The sequence below is a fragment of the Mustela putorius genome, unplaced genomic scaffold, assembly GCF_011764305.1.
Source record: "Mustela putorius furo isolate JIRA1106 unplaced genomic scaffold, ASM1176430v1.1 tig00003834_pilon_pilon_pilon, whole genome shotgun sequence".
Classification (NCBI taxonomy): Eukaryota; Metazoa; Chordata; class Mammalia; order Carnivora; family Mustelidae; genus Mustela; species Mustela putorius.
In genome coordinates this window covers 74,899,348-74,913,274 of record NW_025421987.1, presented here as the reverse complement: position 1 = coordinate 74,913,274, position 13,927 = coordinate 74,899,348, and the positions used below count along the sequence as shown (strand labels likewise).

The 13,927-nt window shown below is 34.6% G+C and overlaps 1 protein-coding gene across 7 annotated transcripts in view; it reads right to left on the bottom strand.

Moving 5' to 3' along the window:
- Positions 1-13,927, bottom strand: part of ECT2 (epithelial cell transforming 2) — a 62,405-nt gene that overhangs the window by 28,636 nt on the left and 19,842 nt on the right. For all 7 annotated transcript variants that reach the window (XM_045088631.1, XM_045088635.1, XM_045088633.1 and 4 more), the window contains 3 exons: positions 9,917-10,036; positions 2,506-2,574; positions 578-688 (listed from right to left, as the gene is read on the bottom strand). In XM_045088631.1, the coding sequence (XP_044944566.1) occupies positions 578-688; positions 2,506-2,574; positions 9,917-10,036 (300 nt within the window). The remainder of the gene's footprint in view (positions 1-577; positions 689-2,505; positions 2,575-9,916; positions 10,037-13,927) is intronic.

The window sequence follows — 13,927 nt, the reverse complement described above, 5'->3', positions numbered from 1 at the left end:
AGAACTAATAGAAGAGATGGGGGGTAGCAGTTGTTCTCTGGAAGATTACTGTTGGGGAATAAATTCTAAACTTCCAGGACCTGAAATGACCTCCTGGCCACTCAAGGATTAAGATCTTAAACACAAAGTGAGTTTCTCTGCACACTCCTATAAATTCCATCTTGAGTTTTTCTTGAGTCTACACCATTCATGAGAAAAAACAGTTTTTGAGGAATTAAGTATGCAGACACCACTGAGTAAACAAAATAAAGCACTGGTAAAGAAAAAAAAAAAAATCCTTAAAGGCAAAACCAAATCACACTAACAAATGTCTCTGAACTAAAACATGTTTAACTTTAAAAAAATCTGAGTACTTGCAGATAGCATTTTCACTCACTCAGCTCCCTCACAGCTTCTGCTATCTAAATCTTCTGAAGACTATCATCACTGCCCCCCTTCCCCAGGTTTGGCTGAAGTTAACAGGTTAAACATTAAGATGTTCTTATATGGATAGATTTTTACTAAAAGCATTATTTAAGTGAACTCCTTCAGAAATTATTCTCAAACTTTTTTTTTTTTTTAAAGAAACACACATTACCTTCAGAAAAGCATGAAATCTTGGTTTCTGTTTTTCACATTTAATAATTGTTTCCTTACTCATTTCAAAGAAGTTTACAAAGGGAGGGTAGGTTTTTACCAAATCCTTTGACTAGGAAGAAGAAAAAACACATTAATTTGTTATACATGTTACCCTTAGATAATGAAATTTAAAGCCAAATAATAAATAGTCAAAATCTGACATACTGGATGAAAAAGAAGAATTTAAAGTAAGTTCTTCTCAAGTTAAATATAGAAATTTTACAAATTTCTCATTAATGAGTTAACTGCTAACCAAAACACATCAAATGGTACTTATAGCCTAAAACTTGAAAAGCAAAGACTCAGAAAGAATACTAATTCCTATTGTATTGACAGAAACATGATAAAGTTTAAAAACTTCTGTAAGTTCAGAATATAGTAATTAGTACCCAAGAACATGTTATTATTTACTGATGAATCCAAACCACCATTTTTTTTTTTTTTTTAAGATTTTGTTCATCCATTTGACAAAGAGAGATCACAAGTAGGCAGAGAGGCAGGCAGAGATAAAGGGCGAGGCAGGCTCCCCGCAGAGCAGAGAACTCGATGCAGGGCTCGATCCCAGGACCCTGAGATCATGACTTGAGCCGAAGGCAGAGGCTTAACCCACTGAGCCACCCAGGTGCCCCAGTTTTATTTTCAAACTACCATTTTAAAGATCAATTATATTACTCCAAAACTCAACAACAAAAAAAAAGGAAAAATGTCTTGGCTAATTGAGGAGACTAAAAGGTATCAAAAAGATATGCAACACATTATCCAAAATATGGAAAGAGCCCAGTTGTCTACTGACAGATGAACGGATAAAGAAATGTGTATGCATGCAAGCACGCACACTCTCTGAAATATTACTCAACGACCAAAAAGAATGAAGTCTTGCCATCTGCAACAACATGGGTAAAACCAGAGTATGGTATTATGCTAAGTAAAAGAAGTCAGTCGGGGAAAGACACCAAATGATTTCACTCACATGTGGAATTTAAGAAACAAAACAGATTAACATAGGGGAAGGGAAGAAAAATAAAATGAGATGAATACAGAGAGGGAGGCAAACCATAAGAGATTCTTAACTCTAGGAAACAAACTGAGGGTTGCTGGAGGGAATGGGGTAACTGTATGATGCACATTAAGGAGGATACTTGAAGTAATGAGCACCGGATATTGTATATAATTTGATGAATCACTAAATTCTAGCTCTGAAACAAGAAAGAAAGGAAGGAAGAAAAGAGAGAGAAAGAGAGAAAGAAAAAAGAAAAGGAAAGGAAAGAAAAGAAAAAGATATGTGACAATAATCTGCATATTTGGAATTCTCAGTCAACCAGAAAAAAAAAACATGTAAGACTATATGGGAAGGACGGAAGTTAGGAGGTTTCAGAAAAGTATATGCACCAGAACTCAAGGAATTGAAACTTATAAATTATATTCAAAGAGACTGAAAGACACTTATAAGCCTTATTCACAGCATCTCTTTCAAAATGAATTTACTTTATTTGATAATTATGTGGCTCCTACCCTAGTAAAGAAAAAGCCGTTCATTAGAAGTTGTTAGGCAGAGAAGTAATGACAGCAAAAAAGGTATCAACTATAAAGAAAAAGAACCTCAACTATAGAAAAATTTTTTTTTAATTCTGTGATGATATATAATAAAGAGATTATAGCACAGTATGACAATTAGTGTCCCTAATAATGACCTTAGGGTATCAAGAAAGTGTTAACTTACATATAGCAATTATGTTTCAGAAGACAGGAACACTTCCAATATATTTCACAAACAACTATGTCAAAATTGAAAGCTCTCACATTTAAACAAGTAACTGTCATTCTCTGCAAGTACTTAATGAGATGATGCTTTAACCTGAAATCCTAAAAGAAAAATAAAATACTTACATATTTAAGAAAGATGTCACCAATGCTTTTGCTCTCATCCCAATTAACAATAAGGTCTTCAAGATCATCCTATAACAGCACAAAGTGAAACATTCAAGCTTGCACTTGACAGTCCCTTAAACATCTTTCAGTATTTTTAAAATATTTGAAAGAAGCACCTTATAAAGAATCTTACTTTGATGTGCTAAACAATTAATATAACACATTCTTTCTCCTCAAGAAGGAATTAACTTTTTGACTAAAAGGAAAATATCCTTGAAAAATATTAAGAAAATATAGCCTAAGCCTAACTTTCCAAATTGATATGACAGCTCAACATCTTTTTCTATTAACTACAAAGTTGATTGCCGCTATTAATTATAGAAAACTACTTTTGATCTTGCTGCTGAAGCATCTTATTTAACATCAGCCATTTGAAACTATAATCTCTAACAGGTCAGCAAATTTTACTTAAAGGGCCATATGGTTTCTGTACAAGTACTCTCCCTTTGTTCTGGGGAAGCAGACATAGACAATCCATAAGTAACTGAATGTGGCTATTTTCTTTCTTTTTTTTTTTTTCTTTTTAAAGATTTTACTTATTTATTTGTCAGAGAGAGAGAGAGACAGAACGAACACAGGCACAAACAGGCAGAGGCGGAGAGAGAAGCAGGCTCCCTCCTGAGCAGAGAGCCCGATGTGGGACTCAATCCCAGGACCCTGGGATCTTGACCTGAGCCGAAGTCAGCAGCTTAACCCACTGAGCCACCCAGGTGTCCCAATGTGGCTGTGTTTCAATAAAACTTTCTTTACCAAAACAAGCAAAACACCAAAATCCAAAACTGACTGGATTTGGTCCATCAACTGTAGTTTGTTAATTCCTGATCTATAAAACTTTTCTATCATCATCCTAAAATATGAAATATTTATAAGAAATTAGAAGACATGTAAAACCATTATAAGATAGTAAAACACAAATCAGATGATAAAATGAGATGCCAAGAAATGACACATTTCCTAACAGAAATTTTTGAAAGTGACTTTAAGTTAGAAATTAATCAATAAGCTCTTATAACCAAAAGTTCTCCAAGTGTCAACCACAGGCCCCTCAGGACATCCTTTTAGTGGGATTCACGAGATTAAAACTATTTTCATTACAATACTAAAGTTCTATTTTATTTTTCCACTCTAATTCTCTCAAATCATACAGCAAAGTTTCCTAGTCTATATGATGTGGGATACTACAAGTGACTGAATTCAGAAGTTGATATGAGAAGCCTTCTTCTCTTAAACCAGACAGAAAAAACGTCTGTCCATCACTCTTCTCACTATTTTGCTTTGGAAATTAGTTATTCTCCATAAAGATTATGTTACTTATGCTACCCACATAATGAGTTATTATTACTTTAAATGTATTAATTTTTAAATTGGATTGGATATCACATGCAAAAAGATGAACCCTCACTTTACCCAAAAATTAATTCAAAATGGATTACAGACCTAACTATAGAGCTAAAACAATACAACTTCTAAAAGAAAACAATCTTTAAAACCTTAAGTTAGGCAAAATTTCTTAGATATGAAAGCAAAAGTAAAGTAAATAAAAGAAAAAATGGATAAACTGGACTTCATCAAAATTAAAAACTTTTGTATTTCAAAAGACACCATTAAAAAAATGAAGAGATAAACAATAGACTGAGACAAAGTATGTACAAAACACAGCTGATAAAGGACTCATATCAAGCATTTATAGAAAACATTAGCAACTCAATAAGATGACGAAAACCCCAATCAAAAAATGAGCAACAGGGATGCCTGGGTGGCTCAGTTGGTTAAGCAGCTGCCTTCGGCTCAGGTCATGATCCCAGCGTCCTGGGATCGAGTCCCACATCGGGCTCCTTGCTCCGCAGGGAGCCTGCTTCTCCCTCTGCCTCTGCCTGCGATTCTGTCTGCCTGTGCTCGCTCTCTCCCCCTCTCTCTGATAAATAAATAAAATCTTTAAAAAAAAAAAATGAGCAACAGAACTAAACACACATTTCACCAAATATAAAAATGACAAAAAGCATGTGAAAAGATGCATAACATCATTACTTTTTTTTTTTCTTTGAAAAGGCAGGCAGAGAGAGCGAGGGGGAAGCAGGCTCCCCACTGGAGAGCCCATCGTGGAGCTCAATCCCAGGACTCTGGGATCATGACCCAAGCCGAAGGCAGAGGCTTTAACCCACTGAGCCACCCAAGCGCCCCAACATCATTATTAAGGAAATGCATATCAAAGCCACAATGAGGGGCAGCTGGCTGGCTCAGTCAGTGGAGCGTGCAACTCTTGAACTCTACATTGGGTGAAGAGATTACTTAAAAATAAAATCTTAAACAAGCCAAAAAAACAAAAAACAGACCACACCACATCCTAGAATGGCTTTAAAAAAAAAAAAAAGATAAAAGTATTGCCAAGACTGTGGGGACATTTGAAGCTCATACATTACTGATGAGAATGTAAAATGATGTAAAAGTTCGGCAGTTTCTGAAAAGTTTTAAATATAAGACTACCAATATGACCCAACAATTCTTTTTCCAAGTATCTACTGAAAAGAAATGAAAGCATGCCTACACAAATATCTACATAAAACGTTCATAGCGGCATTATTCGTAAAAGCCAAAAATTGGGAAAACCCTAAAGAAATGTGGCAGAGCTATGTAATAGACTATTATCTGTCCGTGCACAGGAACTACTAACATGCTACATTATACAGGAAATTTAAAAATATGCTACATGAAAGAAGTCAGACCTACGACACAATATACTGTATATTTGTATTTGTAAGAAATGTCCAGAAAAGGCACATTTATAGAGACAGAAATCAGATCAGATTAGTTGCATCACTTAGTTAAGTCATTAAATCATTGAATAGTATATTTGAAATAGATGAATTTAAAGACATATAAAATATACCTCAATAAAGTTAAAAATTTTGAAGCATCCTGAAAAATACTTTTAAATTTTCCATTTTAATTTCAAATACAGTTAACACCAATAAAAAAACCCACATTAACAAAAGTTCCTCAATAATGATACTAGCAGATTCAGAAAAGTTTTAAAAAGGGGGAAAAACCACTTCTGATAGCATAAGAGTAAACTCAAAGGAATAATACCATAACAGCCCAAAAATCAAGAACTAAGATTTAACCATTTAAAACTGCATTTGGGAGAAACAAAAGAAAGCACCCCTCAGGATTGTTCTAAGTACTTAATAAGTATTAATTTAATCCTTTTAGATAGAAATTATTATTATCCTCATTTTTCAGAACAGGAAACTGAGACACTGAGAGGTTAAATAACTTGCCCAAGGCCACAGAACAAACCCTAGAGCCAGAATTTAAAACTAGCTAGTCAGTGTCAGAATCTACTACATTATATTGACCGAAGCATAGTCTTATTTACAAACTTCCTCTCTCGTTTCTCTTTTGGTAGAACATACGACTCTTGATCTCAGGGCTGAAGTTTAAGCCCCACATTGGGTGTAGAGATTACTTAAAAATAAAATCTTAAAAAAAAAAAATCCTTAACAGATTGTAGTGCTAAGTAAGCTATCATTAACTATATTTACGTATGTATTTAATATAAAGTACACAGAAAACTCAGAAAGCTGTGATACAAAAGAGAAAAAAACCTACAGGTCTGGCAATCTAATCTAGTGGTCCTTTTCTAAAGGGTAAAAAACTGGGGTCCCTGGGTGGTTCAGTCAGTTAAGAGTCTACCTTCAGCTTCAGTTATGATCTCAGGGTCCTGGGATTGAGCCCTGCGCTGGATGCCCTACTCAGAGTGGGGTCTGCGTGCCCCTCCCTCTCCCTCTGTCCCTCCTGTGGCTTATGCTCTCTCTCAAATAAATAAAATCTTAAAAAAATAAAATGTAAAAAACTGTAAGAAGAGTGTATATACTTTTGTAAGAACATTGCTATCAGAAAGCAATATAATTTCTAGGCGCTCTGAAAAATAATCTATTTCTGATGAACCTTGAATTCCTAATGTTTGTTGACTCAGCATTTCTGTCTTCATGAATGGTTACCTCACAAACTATGTAATAAAGGAATTAAGGCTTAGAGAGATCAAGCAATTTGACTCAAATCACATAGTTGTGAACCAGTTCAAACTCAAGTAGTCTAGCTCCAGATTCCATTATTCCACTTGATCTACACAACAGTTCCTCTCCTTTAGAAATGGGAGTCAAGGGGCGCCTGGGTGGCTCAGTGGGTTAAAGCCTCTGCCTCCGGCTCAGGTTATGATCCCAGGGTCCTGGGATAGAGCCCTGCATCCAGCTCTCTGCTCTGTGGAGAGCCTGCTTCCTCCTCTCTCTCTGCCTGCCTCTCTGCCTACTTGTGATCTCTCTGTGTCAAATGAATAAATAAAATGTTTGTTTAAAAAAAAAAAAGAGAAAGAAATGGGAGTCAAGACAGGGGGTAGGTCCCTAAGAATATTATTCATAGTGCCACCATTTCTTACAATGTTTCTATCTGAAAATGCTTCACCCAATTTAGCACAGACACTGGGGTATATCTCATTCTCCCTGCCCAAACACATCAGGAATTCTCCATAGGATTCTCCCAGGTTTACCTCCTGGCCATTAAGAAAGAACTCTATAGTTCTAAGACATAGAGCAGGCTACAACAACCTGCTGGAAGAGGAGAAACTAAACAGATGGGACTAAAAGAGCTGAGCTTACTTCTTTTTGTCTTTGTTAAGATTTATTCTGTACTGTTATTATCTACTTTTTTAAATTTTTTTTTGTTTTGTTATTATCTACTTATATTTAAGCTGGACTTCTCTAGCTCACCGCACAATAAACCAAATTAGCAGACTGCCCAATATACACCTGTTCCTGAAACAAGCACCAGGATACTTTGAGACTTACATTAAATTAACAAAGGATAAACATATAAAGAAAAAGTACTCTATCCAATCCCTCCCCTTTCTCTTTTGTTTCATCATAGTTCCACACAAAAGCAGGCATTTGTATGTCAAGGATGAATGTTGATAAATTCTGAAAAGGAAATATTCACACATAGGAAAAGAGAGATGTTGATAACAACCTCAAAAATTCTCATCTTAAACTAAGTATCATCACTATATTATTTTGGAGTCAAATTAAGAATGAGGTCAAGTTGTTCATGTAATATCTAGATAAGGAAACACAGACTTCCAGTCTGATCTGGAACGTTTAAAAGCAGCATGACCACCATTCAGCAAACATTTACTGATAGAAATCTAAGTGCCAGACACAGCGGTTGTAAACACGGTGAACAAAACTAGTTTTAATCCTTTACAAAATGTCTGAATATTAGTTTACTCAGCTTCTGAATTTAGATTATTAATATGAATTGCTATTGTTATTTATTGAAGGCTCAGTTAAGTATCAAGCACTATGCTTAGTGTCTTCTAAATATGTAAAAAATAAAAAAAATTCCACAACCCCCAATTCAGACACTTACTATCCCCATTCTACAGATAAGAAAACTGAAGCATTTCACTACCTGACTTCATGACCAAATATGCCTTATTCCACAGTCTACATCTGTAACCTCTATGTGATACCATAAAATACATACACACCAGTGCTTCTCAGGAATTCTGTATTAACAAGATAATATGAAAAACTTTACCAATTTAGGACACATTTACACAGTTTATTCCTTTACATACTAAAAGAGTATACCTACAGCATGATCAAGAAGCAATACACCATTAATAGCCAAGACATGAAACAATCTAGCATCCATCAACAGATGAATGGGTAAAGAAAATGTATGTGTATATAAAACTGAATATTACTCAACCACAAAAAAGAAAATCTTGCCATCTGCAACAATGATGAACTTTAAGGGCATTATACTAAGTGAATTAAGTAAGAGAAAGACAAACGCTGCATGACCTCAACTATATGTGGAATCTAAAAAAACCTAGACTAACTAAAGAAATAAATAAAACCAAACTCATAGACACAGAGAACATATTAGTGGTTGCCAGAGCCAGGACGGGGGGCAAGGGGGAGGCAAAATGGGCAAAGGTGGTCAGAAAATACAAAATTCCCAGTTATAAGGTAAGACAGACGTGGGGATATAACATACAGCATAATTATGGCTAATAATACTGTGTTACATGTTTGGAAGTTACTATGAAAGTAGATCTTAAAAGTTCTCATCACAAAGAAAAAAGAATTTGTAACTATGTGTGGTGATAGATGCTAACGAAATTTATTGTGGTGATCACTTCTTCACAGTATATACACATATCAAACCATTATGTCATATACTAAAACTAACACAATGTTATACCAATTATATCTCAAAAAAAGCAAGATAGCATTAGGGTTTAAGAAAAGAAAACAGTCTTTGAAATCAGATAAACAAAAGTTCAAACCCTGAATGCAGCATTTGTTAGATGACTTGACTTTGGAAATTTTATTTAATTTCCATGTGTAGCAGTTTTACATCTATATAACGCAAATAGTAATACCAACTTCTTGGTACTACTCAAATAGCTGTGGCAGTACTTGGTGGCTAGCTACATTTAAAAGAAGGGAAAAAACTGCTATGTATAAAAAAATAAGAAAATACAAAAAAACTTTTTAAATTTGGGTGATGAGATTATGGGTATTTTCTTTTCTTTCCTTTTTTTAAGATTTTTTATTTGTTTGTCAGAGAGAGAGAGAGCAGAAGCAGGGGAGTAGCAGGTAGAGGGAGAAGCAGGCTTCCCGCCCAGCAAGGAGCCCAAAGGGGGATTCTATAATTCAGATTGATCTTTTTATTGGAATATGGACAAAACATTCATATAGGGTGTCCTGAGGAGAAAACGGATCAATTTTGCTCTAGCACCTTTTAGGAAAAATAAGAGGAAATAAAGTTTAACTACTTTTAAGAGTTCAGCTAAACCGGTTCCCAAATTACTTAACTATGAGAGACTGATAGCTATAAATCACGAACACTTCATCACAGGAAAAAAAATCATTAAACAGATAGATAGCATTGTCTTATGTGGTTTTTGTATTTATTTGACCAGATATAGAGAAACAAACAAAATGGTCTCTAAGTCTTTTCCAGCTTCACAGTTTTTCAAACATTCCAAAGCAAAACAAAACATACAAACTGAGAGGAACAGTAGAAAAATAAGAAAATAAGCACTAGCAACCACATGTCTCTATAGAAAAGACTTGAGAAGGTTTAATCCCTTATTTTCAGAATTAAAAAAAGAATCAAAAAGCAGGCAAACAACAAATATTAATAAGGTTCTGGAGCAAAGGGACATAAATGACTCAAAGGAATAAAAAAGAAAATAAGAAGTTTCAGGTATAAACCTCATTTGGCCAATCAATAGTACCCGAGAAATTATATAAACACAATCCAAAAAGAATTACTTACCAACCTAACATAAAAAATTTACCTTTATCTTCATGTGCACGTCAAAGATATCAGGGATACTACCAAAAATAGTCTTAATCTCTTCTGGTGCAAGGATAGGCCCACCACGTTGTCCTTCCTCTTCCAAAGGTACTTGAAATAACTAGATTTAAAAAAAAAAAAAAAAAGACTAGTTTAGATAGATTGCGGGAAAAGGAAAAAAAAAGTAATCATATAAATAATGATAAGAGAGGAGATATTAAGAGGTGCCTGGGTGGCTCAGTTGGTTAAATGTCTCCCTTTGGCTCAGGATATGATCCCAGGGTCCTGGGATGGAGCTCTACATCAGTCCCCCTTCTCAGCAGGGAGTCTGCTTCTCCCTGTGCCTCTCCTCCCTTCTACTCACCACTCCCCACCCCTGGCTTGTGCTCTCTCTCACAAATAAACAGATAAAATCTTTAAAAAAAAATTTTTTTTAAAGGGAGGAGATGTTAATGGAAAAGAAAGAACCAATTAAAAAAATACTTCTTAAATTTGAGAACTCTTTCCTTATAACATTTTCTATTTTATCCTATTTATTTATATATTTCTATGTGTATACACATTCCTTTAATAAAATGTTGTTAGGATCTAATAAAAGTTTATCACACAGTTCTACAAATCATTTAAATTGTTAGAAAACAAGAGTAATTTGTACTTTCTATTCGAGTTACTAAGGAAGACAATAAGCAATCAGTTTTTTCCAGACATGCACTTAATATAAGTACTAAATGTCTTGCCATAGTAGTATAGAAACCTGGTTTATAAATAGAAAAAAGACTGGATTTCAAATGAGAAGAACTGTTAATGTCTATATTGGTGCTTGTATCAAACTTTAAAAAAGAAAAAACCTGTAACTAATAAGTGAGCTTAGCAAGGTTACAGCTCAGCATTCAGATATGCATGTTCTCACTCCCTCTCTCTCAACACAGACACAGATCACATTCCTATAAACTAGTAATGTACAAATGAAAAACAAAATTCAGTAATTGTTCACTTACAATAAAGAACTAAAATTAGTATAAATACAATAAAATACCTACATCATGCTGAAAATTACAGAAAGTTGATGAAAGAAATCAAAGACCTAAATAAATAAGGACGTGGATTGAAAGATTCAACACAGCAAGAAATGTCCATTCTTCCCCAATTTGATTTATTGATCTAACCCGACGTCAATCAAAATTCCAGGACTTTTTGTAGATAAAGAAAACCTAATTCTAAAAATTAATATATAAAGGCAAAGGAACATCTTTGTATAAAGTTTCAGTATTCATGACTGTGATATTGGTGAACGGAAAAATATACAAGATTAATATAGAATAGAAAAATGTCCACAAACCAACAGACACACAGATGACCAAGTAATATTTGACAGATTCAATGGTGGAAGGCTCAACATTCAACAAATGGTACTAAAACACCATTTGCCCTAGGCAAAAAAATAAACTAAAAATGGATCATAGGAGACGCCTGGTGGCTCAGTGGGTTAAAGCCTCTGCCTTCAGCTCAGGTCATGATCCCAGGATCCTGAGATAGAGCCCCGCATCAGGCTCTCTGCTCAGCAGGGAGCCTTCTTCCCCCTCTCTCTCTGCCTGCCTCTCCGCCTACTTGTGATCTCTGTCTGTCAAATAAGTAAAATCTTTTAAAAAAAAATGGATCATAGTCCTAAGCAAAAAACCTAAAACTATGAAACATTTAGAAGAAAACATAAGGGAAAATATTGTAATTTAGGCTTAGGTAAGAACTTTTAGATAAAAAATCAAATGCACAAACTATAAAAGAAAAAAAAATTAATAATTAGACTTCACCAAAATTTAAAAGTTTTCAACCCAGAATAAAAAGACATGATAAGGGGGCGCCTGGGTGGCTCAGTTGTTGAGCATCTGGCTTCAGCTCAGGTCATGATCCCAGGGCCCTGGGATGGAGCCCCAAGTCAGGTTCCCTGCTCAGCAGGAAGCCTGCTTCTCCCTCCCCCACTCCCCCTGTTTGTATTCTCTCTCTGTCTCCCTGTCAAACAAATAAACAAAGTCTTAAAAAAAAAAAAAAAAAAAAGACATCCTAGAGACTAGGAAAAATTATCTGCAAATCACATATCTGACAAAGGACTAGTATTCAAAATATATAAAGAATTCTCAAAACTCAGGAAGGAAACAACTCAATTAAAAATGGGGAAAATCTTAAGCAGTTATTTTATCAAAAAAAGGTATAGAAAAGAGATATTCAACACCATCAATCATTACAGAAATGATAATTAAGGGCATAATAAGATACCATGACATACTTATCTATGTGGCTAAAACAAAAAGTACTGATAATATCGAAACTGGCTGGGATGTGAACAACTGAACTCCCACACACAGATGGTAAAAATGCAAAATCATAACCCCTCTGGAAAAGGGTATGACAGCTTCTTATAATGTTAAACATTACTTACCATATGATCAAAAAATTCCACTTCCAGCTGTTTACTCAAGAGCAATGGAAAATTTATGTTCACATAAAACCTATACATAAATGTTGATAACAGCTCTTTTTATAATCATCCAAACCAAAAATAACCCAAATGTCCTTTAAGGAGTCACCAAATAAAACTGTGGTACATCCATACAGTGGTATACTCTTCAACAATAAAAAGGATCAAACTATTCACACAGACAAGTTAGAAGAACCTCAGAGGCTAAAAAATGCTAGTCCAACAATAGTTATATTAACTGTAATCCCATTCACAGGACATTCTCAAAAAATATAAAACTTTTTTTAGAAAGACAAAATTATAGTGATAAAGAAGAAATCAGTGGTCAACAGGAGTTATAATGAGGAAAGGGTGTGACTTACAAAAGAAAAGGAAGTACCGGGAGTTTGGGCGAGATAGCAATGTTCTGTATTCTTTTTTCTTTTTTTTTTTTAAGATTTTATTTATTTATTTATTTATTTGTCAGAGAGAGAGAGAGAGAGAGAGAGAGAGCGCACACGCGCACAAGCAGGCAGAGTGGCAGGCAGAGGCAGAGAGAGAAGCATGCTCCTCACTGAGCAAGGAGCCAGATATGGGACTCGATCCCAGGACCCTGGGATCATGACCTGAGCCAAAGGCAGCGGCTTAACCCACTGAGCCACCCAGGCATCCCAAATGTTCTATATTCTGATTGTGGTAGAGGCTCTACAAATTTTTTCATGTGTTAAAATTCATAGAACTGTACAAAGAAAGTCATTTCACTGTATGATAATTTAAAAAGTAAAATTTTAAAACATCAATTGACTATTCAAACTAAAAATAATAATGTATTATTGGGATCTTAATATATGTCAAGTAAAATGAAAGCCAATAGCAAAAAGAGAAGGAGGAGATGAAGTAAAAAAAACAAAAAAGATAAAGATAAAAGGAAAATACATTATAAACAGTATATAATTATATAAACAGTATATAACTATAAACAGTGAGTTTATAGTAAGCATAGTGGTATGAGACCATCTACAGTCTAATAATTCTAAGGGCTTTTTTTAAAAGGCATTTTAGTGAATTTAATTGATATGCAAATTAAATTCGGAAACCCCAGTACATTTACCATGGCCTGAAAGGATTTACAGTTCTGGGTAATAAATGCTACCAAAGTACATGAACAGTATATGCCAAGGGGATTTTCTGCTACTTGACTACATTTTGGCTGACTATAAAAACTTAACTCATCTAGAATGATTTCCCTTGAGGGAGAAGAGCAAAGCTGACTTAAAACAAGTAAAGTTCAATACAGCAGAGGGCCTCATAAACCTGTGACTACAACTAAACAAATTAACTGTGAAGAATAACCTCTCCATGAATACCAAGAAAGAAGTCTTTCCATTTCTTATCCACGCATTTTATCAACAGCGCAAGCAACTAAAGGCTATTATACTGAACACTAATCAGTTATATTAAGAATTCAAATAGAGGTATCAATATAAATAAAAATTAACCCCAATCAGAAATTTCCTATTATTTTTCTATTCAAAGAAAAGCTTGATGGTATCAACTTTA